Here is a 19,324-nt window from a genome sequence, read left to right as displayed (position 1 = left end):
GAGCATATGTCTTTAGAAATTTGTTGATGTCTTTGGTATTTTCTATTTTGTCGGAATATAGATTTTCCAAGTAGCTTCTCATTATGTTATGTATTTCAGTGGTGTGTGTCGTGATATTTTCTTTTTTATCATGAATTTTAGTAATTTGAGTTTTCTCTCTCCTTCTCTTTGTTAGTGTGGCTAAAGGTTTGTCTATTTTGTTTACTTTTTCAAAGAACCAACTTTTGTTTTGTCAATTTTTTGAATTGTTTCTTTTGTTTTAATTTCATTGATTTCAGCTCTGATTTTAATTATTTCCTGTCTTCTACTACTTTTGGTATTGTTCTGTTCTTCTTTTTCCAGGGATTTGAGCTGTAATGTTAGGTCATTTAGTTGTTGACTTTTTATTCTTTTCTGAAGTGTGCTCCATGCAATGAATTTTCCTCTTAGTGCTGCTTTCATAGTGTCCCAGAGATTTTGATACATTGTATGATCATTCTCATTTACCTCTAAGAATTTTTTAATCTCCTCCCTGATGTTTTCTGTTATCTATGCTTCATTCAATAGCATATTATTTAGTCTCCAGGTGTTGGAGTACTTTCTGTTTTTTATTTTATCATTGATTTCTAATTTCATTCCATTATGATCTGATAGAACCCAAGGCAGTATTTCTATTTTTTTGCATTTCCTAAGGGCTGCTTTGTGGCATAACATATGGTCTGTTTTTGAGAACGTTCCATGTGCTGCTGAGAAGAAAGTGAATTTACTCATTGATAGATGGAATATTCTATATATGTCTGTTAAGTCTAAGTTACTGATTATGTTATTGAGTTCTATGGTTTCTTTGTTCAGTTTTTGTTCGGAAGATCTATCCAGTGGTGACACTGGTGTGTTAAAATCACCCAGAATTATTGTGTTGGGGTCTATTTGATTCCTGGAATTAAGAATGATTTGTTTGATGTACATGGATGCACCATTGTTTGGGGCATAAATATTTATGATCGTTAGGTCTTCCTGATTTATGGTTCCCTTAAGCAGTATGAAATGTCCTTCTTTATCCCTTCTGACTAAACTTTGGCTTGAAGTCCTCTTTATCTGAAATAATGATGGAAACCCCTGCTTTTTACTGAGTCTGTATGCATGGTGATTTTTTTCCCTTCCTTTCACCTTAGTCTGTGGATGTCTTTTTCTATGAGATGAGTCTCTTGAAGGCAGCATATTGTTGGGTCTTTTCTTTTTAATCCATTCTTCCATTCTATGTCTTTTGATTGATGAGTTTAGGCCATTTACGTTCAGGGTTATTGAGATATGATTTTTATTCCCAGTTGTTTGGGCTTATTTTTGGTTTTTAATTTGGCTTGGTTTCTCCTTTGAATGGATTTTCCTTTTAGGTATTTCTTCCCTTTGCTGACCTACATTGTTGTTTTTAATTTCTTCCTCATGGAATACTTCATTGAGAATATTCTGTAGCGCAGACTTTCTGTTTGTAAATTGTTTTAACTTTCGTGTATCATGGAAGGATTTTATTTCATCTTCAAATCTGAAGGCTAGTTTTGCTGGGTATAGGATTCTTGGTTGGCAACTATATTCTTTCAGGGTTTGAAATATGTTATTCCAGGCCCTTCTAACTTTTAGAATCTGGGCTGAGAAATCTGCTATCATATTGGTTTCCCCCTATATGTAGTCTGATGCTTTTCTCTCGCAGCCTTCAAAATTCTGTCTTTATTTTTTATGTTAGGCATTTTCATTATAATGTGCCTTGGTGTGGATCTGTTGTGATTTTGTGCATTTGGTGTTCTGTAAGCCTCTTGTATTTTATTTTTCCCTTTCATTTTTCAGGTTTGGGAAATTTTCTGATATTATTTCATTGAATAGGTTGTTCATTCCTTTGGTTTGTATCTCTGTGCCTTCCTCAATTCCAATAAATCCTTAAATTTCGTCTTTTCATGATGTCCCATAGTTCTTGGAAATTCTGTTCATGATTTCTTACCATCTTCTCTGTTTGGGCAACTTTATTTTCATGATTGAGTATTTTGTCTTCATTGTCTGAGATTCTGTCTTCCAAGTGATCGAATCTCTTGGTGATGCTTCCCATTGAGTTTTTTATTTGGTTTATTCTTTCTTTCATTTCAAGGATTTCTGGTTTTTTTTTTTTTGAGAATCTCTATCTCTTTGTTGAAATGATCTTTTGCTTCCTGCAGTTGCTCTTTCAACTGCTTATTGGTATAATCATGCATTTGCTCTCTTATTTCATCCTTTGCTTTACAAATCATTTTAATCATGTATAATCTGAAGTCCTTTTCTGACATTTCTTCTATCATACTGTCACTGGATTCTATTAATATAGAATCTAGATTTGTCATTTTCTTCCCTTGGTTTTCCATGTTGTTCATGTATCTTCCCCTCTAGCAGTGCAGATCTGGGGTATTGCCGTTTCCCTCCTGTAGGCTTATAGTGACCCTATAATTTTCCAAAACCTTTTCTTTTTTTATTTTATTTTATTTTATTTTATTGTAAACAAATGGGATACATGTTGCCTCTCTGTTCAAAACCTTTTCTTTAATGGGGAGATCAGTATCACAGTGCCCAGTTCAGGCAGTATGCAACCCGAAACCAAATAGTCCCTATGAGGACGTTAACAATATTGTCATAATAAACAGAATGAGTTCTATTATCATCTTCAGTATAACAAATAGATTTGCAATAAGGTCTACATTTTCTAATGGAGGACAGAGAGGATGCCGAGGGGTGTAGGATATAGCTGTTAATGGGATAAGAAAAGAATATATAGAAGTTGTAGGTCATAGAAGGAGTGAGAGTGTAATCAAAAGAAGGCGGTTGTTAGCATGGGAAAAGGGAGAAAGTGACTCTGAGGGAACAGGTAAACAAAAGGAAAGGAGAGTGAGAAAAGTAAAGAAATAAAAACTTAAATTTTTTCAATAAGGAGAAAAAAGAAAATCTACAGTATAACAGTCATATAGTATTCAAACCTCCCAGTCTTCAGTAGCCTGATGTTTGAGAGGTCCTGACAATGAGCTTCCTGTCTCCAACAGGCCTCTCAGGATGAGATTTGCCCCACCTAAAGATGGGACATACAGCTTCCAGGATTATCCAAGATGGCCACTCTGGCTTCCAAATGTGTTGGCAAATGGGGAGCTGCAGGTCAGGTGTGGACGTGGTTGGCTGGAGGTCCTGGAGGCAGGGTGCAGTTCGTTGGGCAGGGGTCCTGGAGATGGGTTGTTGTCAGTCTGGTTGCAGGATCCTGGAGGCAGGGTGCAATCAGTCAGTCTGGGGTTCCTGGTGGCCGGGAGCAGTCACTAAATGTGAGGGACCTGGAGGCAGGGAGATCTGTTGGGCTGAGCGATCCTGGAGACTCAGTCCAGCCAGGGGGCCTACAAGTCCTGGCTGTTGTCTCAAAATGAGAGCAGCCACATGTAACCAAACCTGCAGGTACTGTGATAGTCTCCTCTTAACTTTTTATTTCTCTTAATGAAGCTGACAATTCCCCCATAACTAACCCGTCTTGATGATTCCTGGACTTTCCTTGGTCTGTTCTGTTTCCTTCCTCCCTACCCCCACCCCCTGCACTAAACCAGTATGTCTCACTGTCATAGTAGACCTCTTGTTTCTCTTAGCTAGCTCTCTAATATCAAGTGATTTATGTTAAAACTGCACTTTAGTATATTTTTTAGAATTTCTTAAACAGGAAAATCTGGCTTTTCACAAATACTAATTATTCAAAACTATGAGTTAAAAGTAATCAGTGTTATGGTAGTTTTAAATTGTTTGAAAACTGAAAATTTTTGCATGATAAACATTTACTAAGGATAAACTAAAAATAAATTCCTCTAATTCTGATTGTTCATATACCAAAGAATAATTCAGGAGTTAGTACTTTTTTTCCCTCCCCTTTGAAAACCTAGATAGTAAATAATTTCATTTGCATTTCTGATCATTGTCACGCATTGCAAAATATTGTTTTGATTCATTTTCAATCATTCAAAAGTGGAAAGCCATTTTTAATTCATGAACTATACAGAAACAGCAGACTGGCCCCTGCGTAAGGCAAAAATGACTCCACACTTTAGTAAATGGTGCCTATAATAGATTTTTGTTTTTGATAGTGCTTCATTCTATAAAATGAAGTGTTATCTATCTAAAAAATGAAGTGTTAATTTATATATTTCCTGTACATTCCCTAATTGCTTATTGGGAGTTGTAATAAAGCTGCTTAGATCAAAAAGAGGTCACTAGAAAACCAAAGGTAGTAAGTTGTACTTTTCCCTTCCATAGGCAGAGAGCCTGTTCGACATTTGGGCAGCTATCAGAGTGTTTCACATTTCACGGAAAAGCCATAATAGCCATTCACAGAATTGACTGAAGAGTTTACCTAATTATATTGTGTTTTTATAAGGACCTAGAGTTTTAAAACTGTGAAGAATGCAGGCATTGTAGTCCCAGCTTTGCAACTTAGTAACTGCCTGTTTGAGCCTCAGCTTTCTAATTTTTAATCAATTATGATCTCATCATTGTTCCCAAATATTATGATGTGTTAAAGGCTATATTAAGACAGTGACTATTAAAGGCATTACACACCCTCTACAAAGATCATTGTTGTAGTAAGATTTGAGAGGGTAAGATTTCAGTTTTAAGTATTTGGAGGAGGCTATTCAAAATGTGAATGTCAGACCTGCAGTATCAGTGACTACTCTGATTTTATAATAAATACTATTCTCGAACCCACAAAACTTCAAAATTCCAAAGCAAAATTCTAGGAGAGGATTCCAGGAATGTTTTGGCAGTTTCTCCTGATGATTCTTTTGCGTGATTGAGTTAAAGAAGCACTGTTCTAGGTCCCAAACATTTGCAGATTGAAGTTTTTTTCTATGGAGAAATAATAAGTGACTTAAAAGGAAGATAAAGGCCATACCAAAATAGAAAATAATGAATGCCAGGGTCAAGGATTTGGGGGTTTTTTGGCAGAAAATAAAGCCATTGAAACATGATTGGAGAAGTGGTATCTTAAAAAGAAAAACAGTAAGATTAGCCTAATGGATGGAATGTGGGATAGATTTAAATGAGATAATCGTAAAGTAGTACTTATTATATACTTGTTACTCAAAGATTGGTCCTCACACTGGTATTAGCATGGATCAACAGGGAACTTGTTGGAAATAAAGAAATTCAGACCAAATTTTAGGCCAGCTGAAACTGAATCTGTACTTTAACAAAATCCCAATCTTAATCATATTCCCACTAAAGATTGAAAAACCCTGTTTACAGTGTAGTCTTCGATCCACTTACATTGGAATTCCCTGTAAAAATAAATCAATTACAGTCTCCACTCCAAATCCATCTTATAAACTATCAAGCTACCCAGATGATTCTTAAACCATTTAAAAACCTTGTCTAGGACACCGGTTTTAACCATGACTGCCCAGAAACCTCACACTAATACAATAAGCTTGGAATGTAGATCCTACACATTGTTATTTTTAAAGTTCTCCAGATGGCTTCAGTGTATAACCAAGGTTGAGCACCAGTGTACTAGATGGAGCAGTAGTAGTGAGATTATTGCATTTATCTTGTCTGAGCTAATAAAGAGCTTGGCTTTGTGTGCTGGAAAGAATGAAGCAGCTATATGGGATATTATGAAGAACTGGTAGCATTTGGTGACATAAAGAAGCAAGTGAGACAAAGAACCAAAGCCTAAATGTTTTCTCTGCTATTCGAATGCTTATTCACCATAAGGGGGATAGGCTAGGGAAGAATAGAGGTACTTTGGATTAGAGGGGAGTGAAGGGAGTGGAGAGGGTATGGCGGTAGAAATGATAGTAGGATAAATTGGACATGATTACCCTGTGTGCATATATAATTACATGACCATGTAACTCTACACCATGTATAGCCAGTAGAATGAGAAGTTATTCTTCATTTGTGTGTGATATGTCGAAATGCATTCTACTCGCATGTATAACTAATTAAAACACAAAAAAAATTTTTAAAAAGGGAGAAAAAGTTTTAAAATGATGGAGGATTTAAATTGTTAATATTGACTGGTGAACTATCTTGGGATGGCATTTTCTCTTTTTTTTTTTTTTTACATTTTTTCTATAATAATCTGCTCTTACCTCCATAATTATATTAAATTAATTTAAGTAAAAAGAGTATGGTTTTGAACCTGAGTAAATTTCAGGCCTGCCAACAATTATCAGCCACTCGAAAAGTAAGATGAAGTGGAAGAATGGTTGAAAGGAAGGGATAGTATCCTTTTGTTTAGAAGGATGGATATTTGGGGTCTTAGTTTCTCCACATGAAATGGTAGACAGACTATTAAAAATTAGGACCAAATGTTTGGGAATAAATTATCAGCTACACAGTTGATAGCAACAAACAAGATAATGGGTAGATGAGAGATCTAAGGAAAAAACTTTTAAGATATAGATAACAGAGTTAAAGTCACGGCATCAATTTAGAGAATTCTTACATTTGAAGATAGAACAAGATGTAGAGCCAGAAACAAAAAGTAGAAAAATAAGAGGGCAAAGTGATAAAGTGTTAAGGATGCCAAGAGAAGAATTCCAAGGAGAGAGGGTGTTATGGTTTAGGTGAGGTGTACCCCAAAAGCTCACTTGTGAGACAATGCAAGAAGATTTGGAGGAGAAATGATTGGGCTATACTCTTAAACTAATCCCCATCAGGGATTAATGGAGTGGTAACTAGAGGCAGGTGGAATGTGGCTGGAGGAAGTGGTTCATTGGCGGCCTGTGGGGTATATATTTTGTATATGGTGAGTGCGAGTTTCTCTGCTTCCTCATCATGTGAACTGCTTCCCTGTCATAGTTTTCCACCATGATGCTGTGCTTTACACTGAGCCCCCAGGAGCTGGTCCTAAGACCTCTGAACCATGAGCCCTCAAATAAACTTTTCCTCCTCTATAGTTGTTCTGGTTTTAGTCACAGCATCAAAAAAGCTGACTAAAACAGAGGATGCTCAGTCACATGACATGCAATAGCAAGGTAAAGGAACTGGAAGACTGAGGAAGAGTGATAGATTGAGAGTTAAGAGGTATTAATGACTTTCAGGACTATAATTTCCATAAAATAGGGTAGAAGATAACTGGGAGTACTTGAAATGGAGAGAGAGTGAATATCAATCACCATTTCGAGAAATGTGGCTGAGAAAAACAGGAAAGTACAGCAGTGCATCCTTTAATGATGGAAATACATTCTGAGAAATGCATAGTTAGGTGGTTTCACCTTTGTGTGAGCATCATAGCATGTACATAAACCTTGATGTTAAAGCCTGCTGCACACCTAGTATTCATAATTCTATGTGCTATATATTTATATGACTAGCAGCACAGTAAGTTTTTTTACACCAGCATCATCACAAACAAGTGAATAAGGTGGTGGTTTACAAATTTAGGACAGTCACAACACCACTAAGCAATAATAATAGTTTTTCAATTCTGTTATCTCACTGCATTTCCTTCATATGTGTAGACCAAAATGTCATTGTCCACCGATGACAACATTAGGAGAGGACAGCAGTATTAAGTTAAAGGGACTCTGTGCCCGGAGCTATAAGGAAGTCATAGTGGAGATGGAGAAAGTAATGAAGTGCAGGATACAGAGATAGTGAAATGGTAATCTTAGAATTAGAACAGACTTTAGGAATCATCATGTTTTGCATTTTTTTTTTTCAAAATTATGTGTCCCTTTTCTGATGGACCTGTGAAAACTGTGATTTGAAACAGTTGAATGACTTGCCCAGAATTTCCAATATTTTAGATTATGGATCAGAGGAATGGTATGGGATTTGTCTTGAATATTATGGGTTACAGAAAGGAAGGCAAAATTGAAGAAAAAAACGTGTTGAAATAGTGATAATTTGATGTATCTTGGTATAACTGTAGAGGAACCATAAGAATTTCAATCAGTTCAGTGGCTCAGGAGGCTGAGGCAGGAGGACAGCAAGCTCAAAGTCAGCCTCAGCAAGTTAAGCAAGGCCCTAACCGATATCCTGTCTCCAAATAAAAAGGCCTGGAGATGCGGCTCCAAAATAAAAAGGACTGGGGGTGTGGCTCAAGGGTTAAGTGCCCTGAGTTCAATACTTGGTACCAAAAAAAAATTCCAATCAGAAGAACTTTACAAGAAGGTCATCGTTTGCTGGTGAGCAAAAAGAAGGATAAAAATTATTTGAAAGAAAATGAAAAGAACGTTGGGGTTGTAGCTCAGTGGCAGAAACCTTCCTAGCATGTTTGTAGCACTGGGTTTGATCCTCAGCACCACATAAAAATTGGACAGGATAGTTACCAAAAAACCTTACTTCATTTGCTTCAGCTATTGGAAGTTCCTTGGAAGATACAAGAAGTTCTGATCTGGCAGTAAGATTTTGCTCAAGTGACAGCGGGTAAATTGGGGAAACCACAATTTATGGCTTAGTGCTCAACGTATACAGGCTGGACCATCATCTGTTAGTATAAACCCCTTTTTCATAACCTAAACATCTCACAAACTCAATACAGAATATTTGGTACTTAATTATATTCAAAACATTTTTTTAAATTCCTGGATGACTTATTAATTTAAAATAAATGCAATTTTACTTTAAAAAAATGACCTAGGCGAATGATATTGCTAATACGTGGATGAGGACACATAATGGGGGGAGGGAGGAGTTAGTGTTAAGGTTAGAGTTAGGGTTAGGGAGGGGGGCAAGAATGGAGGAAGGAAGGACTGTATAGAGGGAAAAGAGGGGTGGGAGGGGTGGGGGAAGGGAAAAAATAACAGAATGAATCAAACAACATTACCCTATGTAAATTTATGATTACACAAATGGTATGCCTTTACGCCATGTACAGAGAAACAACATGTATCCCATTTGTTTACAATAAAAAAAAAAAAGAAAAGAAAGAAAAAAAACATGTCATCAGAAAAAAAAAAAAAAAGACTCAGGGCTATACGGCTATGGTTTCCAATTATGTATCAAGATGCCCTAGGGAGCTGCAGAAAATCCATGGGTATGCTTCTAAGAGGTAGCAAATAAAAGTACAGGACACCTAGTTAAATCTGAACTTTAGATGAGTGATGAACAATTTTCAGTGTATGTCCTATGTAAAAGATAAAAATAATTAATGCTAAAAAAGAAAAAGAAATATTGTTATTTTTCCAAAATTCAAATCTAACCAGGCTACTCTATTCACAGGGGGACTGTAGGATCTTTAAGTTTACGAGGGGAAAATATCAACATAACAAAACATAATAAAAACTATTACTATTAGGTTGTTTTGACCTAGCAATTGAATAATCAAAACTCAGATATTTTGCTGGGCACAGTAATGCGTGAATGAAATCCTGATTTCTCAGGAAGCTGAGGCAAGAGGTTAACAGGTTCAAAGCCAGCCTGGGCAATTTGGACTCTGTCTCAAAAACCAAAAAGGAAAAAAAAAAAAGTATGGGGGGGAACTGAGGATGTAGTTCAATGGTAGAACACTTGCATAACATGTGCAAGGTCCTGAGTTCAATTCCCAGCAGTAGGGGAAAAAAAAGTACTCTCTGTAGTTTAGGTATGCTATTAAAATTTAGAGACAGTAAAAGCCACAAAGTTTGTGATATTCTGTACTCTGCATTTTTTATCCATTAGCTAGTTTATAAATTACCTTTTGAGAGTGGCAACAATTATTTTGATATTCACAAGTCTGTGATTTTCATGTATACTTCAGAGTCATTTGTTATACAATAATTCACTTTTGAACTCCCTAGTTAAAAAATCTCTATCCATCTGGCAAAAAAAAAAAAAAGTTTATTTATTTATTTTTAAATAAAATAATTTATTTATTTAAAAATAAATAAGTAAGTAAATAAGTAAAAAGAAAAAGAAAGAAAATGAAAAGAGCCATTTATGATTAACCTTCATTTAAAATGAAAAGCTCTGCAAAAGTATTCACATTTAGATACATAAGAGACTGGACAGAACTTGAGGATTGACTCAGTTTTCATTTGCCTTCTTCAGTTTATGTAATCATCCTACAATGTGAGTCAGTGGAATAGCCAGGCACATTTAGTCTTGGTCACACTTGTGTCTGACTAGCCAGGTAACTTTGGTCAAGTTCCTTTTCTAAGAAGACTCTGTCACAGGGGTTTATAATATTAAGTGAGAATGTCTATTTAATGCTAAGCACTATGCTCTTTACTTAGCATAGTGCTTGGCACTTGGAAAGCAATACATAGTGACTATTACTATACTATTATGTGTATGACTGAATCCTGTGAAAGAATCTTCATGATCTTCAGAATGCCCTTCAGAGTTGTAGATTTTTATGTCCTTCCTACCATCTCTACAAACAGTGGAGCATCTTGGACCTACAGCCTTTAGAAACAACATATTTAACTTCTGCAAAACCAGCAGAAACCTCAGTGGTAAACGAGTCACAACATTATTTCGTGTCTTTTTTTTTTTTTTTTTTTAGTATCTTTTTTAGTTGTAGATGGACACAATACCTTTATTTTATTTATTTATTTTTATGTGGTATTGAGGATTGAACCCCGTGCCTCACATGTGCTGGGCAAGCACTCTACCACTGAGCTACAACTCCAGCCCTATTTCATGTCTTTTTAAAGATGGGACTTCTTTGGACCAAAGAGAGATTGTATGATAGAGGATCTTCCCAACTTGATCATCAGTGGCTCATCCCATCACTCATTTTGAAGAATATTGGAAACAGCTTTGCCTCAGTGATTTGGTCATCCTAATTTCATTTCAGTGTTTTCACAGGATAATGAATGATAAAAGTGAACATGTTTATTATTTTTATTGTTTGTAATCAAAAGAATTTATCTTATTGAAAAACAATAATTTCTAGCCTTAAAAATTAGAAGCCACTGGTATCTAAATACATTTTATTATCAGTTCAAATACACACTACACATACTGTTGCATTTTTGTTCTGCTAATCCTGTTGTATGTTTATTTTTTTAAATAAGTAGCATGCAATGACTTTTCATTTAAATCTGTTTGTACCTTTTTGAAAAAATCTTTTTTAGCTTTTAGTAAAACATGGAGGAGACTTGTTTGCTGAGAATGAAAATAAAGATACTCCTTGTGATTGTGCTGAAAAGCAACACCACAAAGATTTGGCCCTCAATCTGGAATCTCAAATGGTATTCTCACGGGATCCTGAGGCTGAAGAAATAGAAGCTGAATATGCTGCATTAGACAAACGAGAGGTAAGATGTATTTTTTAATAAAAAATGTGTAACAATAATTTCACATTTTATATTAAAGTTAAAAGTTTTTCTTCTTTAAAGTTTGGTTTGTATGGTCATCTTTGCAATAAGCTAAATTTCCTGTCATCTCCATAGCTGACTGAGTTCTTCAAGCATAATAAATGTGGCAGGCATTCTTGATTCCTCACATCTCCTTAATCATCACATCCAAGCAATCAGAGTATCCTCTTAATTTTACCTAAATCTGTTTGATCTTCATCTCTATTTTTATGCCCCCCGGCACCCCCAGGCCCTCATCATACTCACTTCTCAGCTATTGTCATATTTTCCTTATTGATTTCCTTACCTCCATTCTGGTCTGTTTAGAATCCATTTTGTACACAAGAACCAGAGTGGCATTTTTAAACTTAAATTACATCATATCATTTAAATGAGTTAGTGACTAGATTAGTCCATTTTGTGTAACTATAATGAAATATCTGAGGTAAGCTAACTTTATAAAGAAAAGAAGTTTACATAACTCTGGTTTTAGAAGCTGAAAGTGTAAACAGCAGATTCTGATAAGGACCCCATGGCAAATAATGAAGAGTATTCATGTGGAGGGGTCTTGAAACAAGAAGCCACAGGGAGACTGTAGTCCCACACTGCTTTCCTAGGATATGCCCTTAATTGACCTAATAACCTGCCATTAATAGGCCATACCTCTTAAATGTTCCACACCATCATTGCCACACTTAGGACCAAACCTTTGACTGAAGGACATGAACCTTTGGTAGGGCAGGGGTGGGAGTGGGCACACTTAAACATATTCAAACAATAGGAGTGACTTATCATTGTAGTTAAAATCTGCACTGTGTGCTCAGATGAAAACCCTTTTATGATCTGACTACTACCTCCCTTTCCACCTTCATCTGAAAACTTATGTCCCCAGCACTCTGCTGTAATTGTAATTCCTAGACTAGACCAAGACTTCTGCATTTGCTTTATGTCTAAACTCTTCTCCCAGTTTTCTTTTAGGTTCAAAGAGAAAATCTTAGGCCATTCTTTCTAAATGTCTTCCCAGCCCTCTGTAATTTTTTTTTTTTTTTAATTTTAACTTGTAGATGGACACATACCTTTATTTTATTTATGTATGTATATTTATGTGGTGCTGAGGATTGAACCCAGTGCCTCACACATGCTAGGCAAGTGTTCCATCACTGAGCCACACTCCAGCCCCCTCTATAATTTCTATGATGATAAATTTGAAATTGCTCTTAGTTATTTTGAGGTACACATTACATTTTTATTTTATCTTGACTCTAGTCATTCACTGATTGTGCAATTGATCTCAAAACTTATCCTTCCTGTCTACCTGAAACTTTGTACCCCCATTTATTTCTCATAAGACCTATCAGATGCTATAATTATTTTGTGTATTTGATTATTGCCTTTCTCTCTTATTAGATTGTCAACTACAATAAATCTAGAGCCTCATCTGCCTTATTCAACAGAGTATTTTCAGTGCCTAACACTCTGCTTGCACAGAGTATGCATCCATTGATATTGCTTAAAGAAATTATAACACAATACATTTTTCCTCCCAAAATGATTCTGATTCTTCATTGTTCAGTACTAACTTGATTCCAAAGGTATTGTATCATTATTGGTTTGTATGTATATCATCCAGTCATATTGTTTGTTTTATTTTTCCTGTGAAATTGCCAACAATTTTTTGAATTTTTACACTCTCCATAATGGCCAAAAGAGCTGAGTTTCTTAGAATTGAAATATTTCTTTCTTTACCTTTTTGTTTCTTTAGTTGGGTTATTATATAGACATGCTTATTCTGTTTAAGTACATATTGAAAGGGCCTATGTTCTAAAGATTTTACTGGCCCTTTCACATGGTTATTGAATCCACACAGGACTGAATGATACTTGTGTCCTCCTCCTTCTTTAATGAGAAAGATAAACCATAAAATAGTTGAATAACTTGCCAGGATCACAGTGAACTGAACTTGATTCTTCCATTTGCTGTACTACTTCCCTTTTGACAATCCATGATTTTGAGTCAAACATAAATTATTAATACAATAATATAATTATTTAGTCAGAAGATAACATTTTAGTAATAGTATTCCAGAAATAATGTTGATGTGATTAAATCAAAAGTCATTTATGACTATGTATTTAATCTTTTCTCCAAAATACCATTTTAATTTAATTTCTGGTTAAATTTTTTTGGGGGGGTGTACTGGGGATTGAACTCAGGGACACTCAACCACTGAGCCACATCCCAGCCCTGTTTCATATTTTGTATTTAGATACAGGGTCTCACTAAATTGCTTAGCACCTTGGCATTGCTGAGGCTGGCTTTGAACTCTTGATCCTCCTGCCTCAGTCTCCTGAGCCGCTGGGCTTACAGGCATGTGCCATTGTGCCCAGCCTCTAGTTAAATTTTAAATTAGTAGAATATGATTTTTAGAAACTAATAGTATTTAGAAATACTTGGGGGAAAGAAAAAATTAAAAATAAAGTAAGTCAATAGAACTCATTAAAAGATTTATGACCTAAATGAACTTAATGTAACTGTAATAAACTATTAGGCTAAATTTAAATATATAATAGTTCAATTCTAATTATATAGGAAAAAGAACTATGAAACCTGTGTAAAGAAAGAAGACTGAAGTATACTAAAATAATAACTGTGGTTATGGGAAATTTCCTTTGCTATTATTATTTTTAAAAAATATTTTTGGATGTAGATGGACGTGGTACCTTTATTTTATTTATTTATTTTTATGTGGTGCTGAGGATGGAACCCAGTTCCTCACAAGTGCTAGGCAAGCACTCTACCACTGAGCTACAACCCAGCTCCTCCTTTACTATTATTAATTTTCTAGTTTCGTGCATTTTCTGAAATTTATAATGAATATTTATGGCTAGTTCCATGGTAAGAGTTTCTTATACTGTCAGACTTAAGCAAAAACATACATACATATTGAGTTTTTAATGTAAAAGATCATCATGTATTGAGTCCTAAATGCAGTTTTTTTTTCCACTTTACAATATCATGAATATTTAGGCATATCAGGCCAATGCTTTACCACTAAACTATCTAATCTGCATATTTTAGCCATTTATTTGTTGATGAACATTTAAGTAACTTAGATATTTTTACATTTTCAGCTTGAGCTGTTTTTAATTCAGTTAATGATCTAAATAGTATATAAGCTATCCTTTAGCTTCTTGACACATCCTAATTTAGTTCTCCAAATAATTAGTTTATAAATGGGTGGAATCCACTTCTTATCCCATCATTCAGCAAAACTCTGAGTTACTGCTCTGCCAGACACTGTTTTAAGTGCTTAGAGATAATAGGAACACAGATAAGCAAAATAAATAAGTAAAATTTTTAAAAATTAAAGAAAATAAATAAAAACTAGAGTTATGTCTGGAAACATTGTATGTTTGCTTCTGAGCAAATGAAAAGTGTTCTATATGCTGTATAAAAGCCCATGTTTAAAAAAAAAAACAAAAAACTTTAAGACTCCTCCCTTTCCCATTCTGTAAATCAGGAAGGCTCAAGGTTCTTTGTCTGGCAAGGAACCCATATGTTGGACATTGCCTTAGCTACCTACCCTGATTATCAGGTTTAACCTACTCTGCTCTGTAGTAGCACTGCCTTCTTTTAAGTGTAAGTATAAGTTAGGATAGTCTAGGTCTTAATGCCCAGGCAAGAACAGTTGAATAAGGAGAGAGGATATTGCTATTTCTATGACTGCTTTTCTGCCTCCCATAGTAAGCTCATAGATCAGCTAATGAATATTGGTATTAAGGGGAATTGGAAATATACTCTCTCCTGAGTGTCTTTTGCATCTTAAAATTTTAAGTTACCAATATAATAATAGTATAAATAAGTGCCATCCTTTAATAAAACAACAGCAACAACAAAAAAAAAAATGAGTGTTTCACATTTATAGTGGTGTGTTGTTTTCATTGTGGAAAAAGAAATAACAAAAACAAATACTTCCTTCATAATTCCTTTATGTCATTGTCTTTTTGAAACTGTTTTAGAAGAAACTACCATTTTTTTACGTGGTATCAAAATAGTGCCATTTGTGTGTTATGTTTTCTCATTTCTTGAATGGTCTCTTGGTAGCAGTAGTATGCACTTGATACAGAAGGGGTACTTTTATTCACTGTCTTTTAAATTTAGTTTTCTTTTTCTTTCTTTATATTAGTACTGACTCCTTTGAAGGTTATTGCTGGTTTGTGTTGAATCTGAAAATAGAAGCAGTTTATCTTGGTAACAGGAAAAAGAAAGGCACCTTAATTTTAATCTTTCCTACAGAAGATAGAGCTAGTTGATGCCCATTTGGGACTGAACAATATACTGAAATGCTTCCATGACCTAAATTACAATTCTCCTACAGAAATTCAGAATGAATGTGTTACATGTTCATGCAGGCAATATATCTTTGTCCTTCAACAATTATTTTTCCTTCCATTTGTCTTTTTTAGTTTAAAACTGCAAATATTTAGAAAACTTAATCCATGCAGATTGCTTTATAGTATCCTTTCCTTCTTCATATGTCTAAAGTAAAAAATCTTTCAATACATTATGTCAGAATTGCAAGGAAAGATTGATTTTTTTCCCCATTAGTTATCTGTACTGTTGGTTTCTTGATGATAATCTATGAAGTCATAATTAAATTAACCATTTTCTCTCTACTTGGTTGGTTCCACATTACCGAGGTAGAATGATGGCTAATCTGAAAAAGAACATTTAGGAAATAAGTTCAGGAAATATACACTCGCTGCCATTGGAAATATCAAGAAATACTCTTAATTGTTGAGGCAAAGAAAGTTACCTGAATCCCTAGCCTGGACTTGAAACACATTTTCTACAATGTGATACATAGCGTATATTTATATAATAAAATGGGTACTACACAAATTTAACTATTAAAATATTTTACTACTAGCCGGGCATGGTGGCACATGCCTGTAATCCCGGGGGCTAAGGAGACTGAGGCAGTTCAAAGGTAGCCTCAGCAACAGAAAGATGCTAAGCAACTCAGTGAGACTCTGTCTCTAAATAAAATACAAAATAGGGCTGGGGATGTGGCTCAGTGGTCGAGTGCCTCTGAATTCAAGCCCCAGTTCCCCTCCCCCCCCAAAAAAAAGAAGAAAAAATTTTGTACTAGTTTTTCTTTAGGAGAAAGTGTGTCTCACAACTAGCTTAAAGCAAGCATTACACAACTGGGACTTTTTCTAAGGATAATTAGGATTAAATTGAAGTGTTTCTTTCATTTTTATTTAATGGTATTCCTATATAGAATAGTTTGAGTTAATTTTCCACTTCTTTCTAGTTAAGTTCGTGGAGTACCTGTATATGTAGGCATTCATGGCATTGTAGTTGAGTAGATACATATGAAGTAGGCTATAATACCATGAGATGTAAAATGTATTTAATGTTAAGTCTACCTCATAATTTTTAATAGTAAAACACTACAGACACTGCTACTCCTGCTAGCTGTTTTACATCCAAGTGATTTTTCTTTTATTTTTCAATTATATTTTTTTCCATTGAACCTGCTTTTTATAAAAAGAGATGGAATGAAAAATTATTTATTATCCTACCAATTTCAGGTAATCCTTATAGCATTTTATAGGATTGCTTGCTATATTTCTCTTTGCATACTGTGATGGTATGATGTATTTTATATCTGGTAGTGGATTTTTTTTATTCCTAACTGCTGGATTTTTACGAACTCATCATGAAAATCATTTTGCATGCATGTTCTAATGTGGTTGTACCATAACTCCCTTAGTGTGCAACTGAGTTATTTGCTTTTTTTACTTTTCAAATAACACTACAAATAACCAAATCTGTCCACATTTGTGATTGTATCTTAAAATACATTCATAAAAGTCAAATTAATAGGTTAAAAGATGAGTATTGTAAGGGTTCATGATAGATTATGCTACATTGTTAAATAATAAAATTATTTTTATTTTCACCTAGAGTGTAGCTGATGACCAGCTCACTGCAACTTTACCAATATTGTTGTATTTTTTTGTAACTTTGGCCAATTTGCTGGAGAAAGAATTTGTATCTTTAAGGATGTTTATGTCTTATAGCTTTTATTTTTTTAAATTTACTTTTGGTGACAGTATCTGTATGTTAAAAAACCTTTTTTAAAAATTTGCTTAAATCTTGGCAGATTTTTATGGGGTTAAGTCTGTCAGTCTTTTCTGTCATTAATATACTCTTTGCTTTTTATTTGTCCCTGCCAGAAGATGTCTAAGGATCAGGAAGTTAATCCTGTCAACTCAGAAAAATTAGCCTTGGTGAATAGTCCTAGTCACATGGAGTTAAGTAAGAATTGATGAAATGATTACCATGATACTAAAAAAACAAAGCAAGAAATAAAAATAACATTTAATTCTAAAATATTTGTAAGTCAACTACACTGGGTGAGGTTTGGTAACTGCCCAGAGCTCTTTAAGAACTGTGATAGATATTACCAGAGAACATCCTCAATGGTTGTTTTTCTAATAACTATTTGGGAATTTCTACTGCTTTTTAAGCTGTGACTTTTAGTTCTTGTTTACTACAACACAGTCATGATTCAGTAATTCAGTGACTGAAACTGCCTTAAGTGAACACACTTGTATTTATACACAATTGGTTTGCAAAAAGAACAGACTGAATAAAAATACATGAGACCTTTAGTAATGATTATTGCTTAGTTGTGATTATAAGTTTTTATTTCTAAAGCTTTTTTTTATATAATCCATATTTACAAAACTAAGGTATTTGCAAAACTGTAAGGTCTTGCCATTAGTTTTATTACTTTTTTTTTTTTTTTTTTAACTATGTTGAGCTACATGAGCCCCAGCATCTGCTTTCCAGTTTAACAGAGACTTGTGAAAGGGTAGTTTGAAGTCTGTGATAGTAGAACCTAAAAAATACTTATTTGAACTTCTGTAATCAAATTGAAGCTGAAAGATTTAATAAATGATAATCTTATGTATTTGTTCATAGGTATTTTGATAATTCCTAAACATAATAACTAATCTAACTTTCTCTTTTTTTCAAAGCCATATGAAGGATTAAGGCCTCAGGATCTTCGTAGATTGAAAGATATGCTTATTGTGGAAACTGCAGACATGCTTCAGGCTCCTCTGTTTACTGCTGAAGCTTTACTTCGAGCTCATGGTAATGAAAGAAATGTCATATGCTTCTAATCTCACTGGTGTCTTTTGAAACTTTTCAGAGTTAAAAGATGACTATTTTTATATTTTTATGTAAAACAAAAGTTTCTTAAACAAGCCTAACTTGTTTTTGCATAATGGTTATTGCAGTAGTCATCATCCTTATGATATTTATATTTTGAAGCATAAAATGGCTATATTAAATCAGAGGGAAAATGAGACATTTCTTTTTAAAATTGAGCTGTTAAATCAACTTACAGTGTCATTTTAGAAATATGTGTGATTTGAGTGGATTGGGTATTGAAATCCATTGTGCTAATCTTCATTTTAACATAATTTTTTTGGTGAAGTCATTCACTTATAAAATTGTAGTACTTCAATTAAATACCTTAGAATTGTGTTGTTAGTCTTGATGGTTGTGTTTAAGTAAAAGCTGTTTCTCACCATGAAGTGTATAAAATGATCTTAAAAACTCAAGCATATACTATTACTTTTAAGGGTTCTTTTTTGTTTTTGTTTCTTTTTTAAAACATAACACACCTTTACTTAGGAAATTTTTCCTACGTATTCAGCTTGTTAGGATCTCTATGATCTGAAGATAGCCATTCTGAGAGTTGTCACATGCTGGGTTGGACCCTCTCATTTTCACACTCTATCTTTGACAGTTTGTCTGGTTTTAAAGAAGTTTTTTATATAATTTAAAAATATTTAACATTTACCTCTCTTTAAAGGTAAATGTTGGGCTGGGGTTGTGGCTCAGTGGTAGAGCACTTGCTTGGCATGTGTGAGGCACTGGGTTCAATCTTCAGCACCACATATAAGTGAATAAGTAAAGATATTACGTCCATCTACAACTAAAATTTTTTTTTAAAAAAAAAGGTAAATGTTGAAATTTTTAAAATAAAAATA

General features: G+C 34.3%; 1 protein-coding gene across 5 annotated transcripts in view; it reads left to right on the top strand.

Moving 5' to 3' along the window:
• Positions 1 to 19,324, top strand: part of ANKIB1 (ankyrin repeat and IBR domain containing 1) — a 161,945-nt gene that overhangs the window by 59,628 nt on the left and 82,993 nt on the right. For 4 of the 5 annotated variants that reach the window (XM_079152082.1, XM_079152083.1, XM_079152084.1 and 1 more), the window contains exons 4-5: positions 11,028 to 11,210; positions 18,302 to 18,419. In XM_079152082.1, the coding sequence (XP_079008208.1) occupies positions 11,028 to 11,210; positions 18,302 to 18,419 (301 nt within the window). Of the gene's footprint in view, positions 1 to 11,027; positions 11,211 to 12,656; positions 12,842 to 17,494; positions 17,577 to 18,301; positions 18,420 to 19,324 lie in introns of those variants that run through there. The other variant, XM_079152085.1, reaches the window with a different exon arrangement.

The sequence above is a fragment of the Sciurus vulgaris genome, assembly GCF_902686455.1.
Source record: "Sciurus vulgaris genome assembly, chromosome: 8".
Lineage (NCBI taxonomy): Eukaryota > Metazoa > Chordata > Mammalia > Rodentia > Sciuridae > Sciurus > Sciurus vulgaris.
The sequence above is the reverse complement of the archived record's forward strand: the minus strand, read 5'-3'. Positions and strand labels throughout refer to the sequence as shown.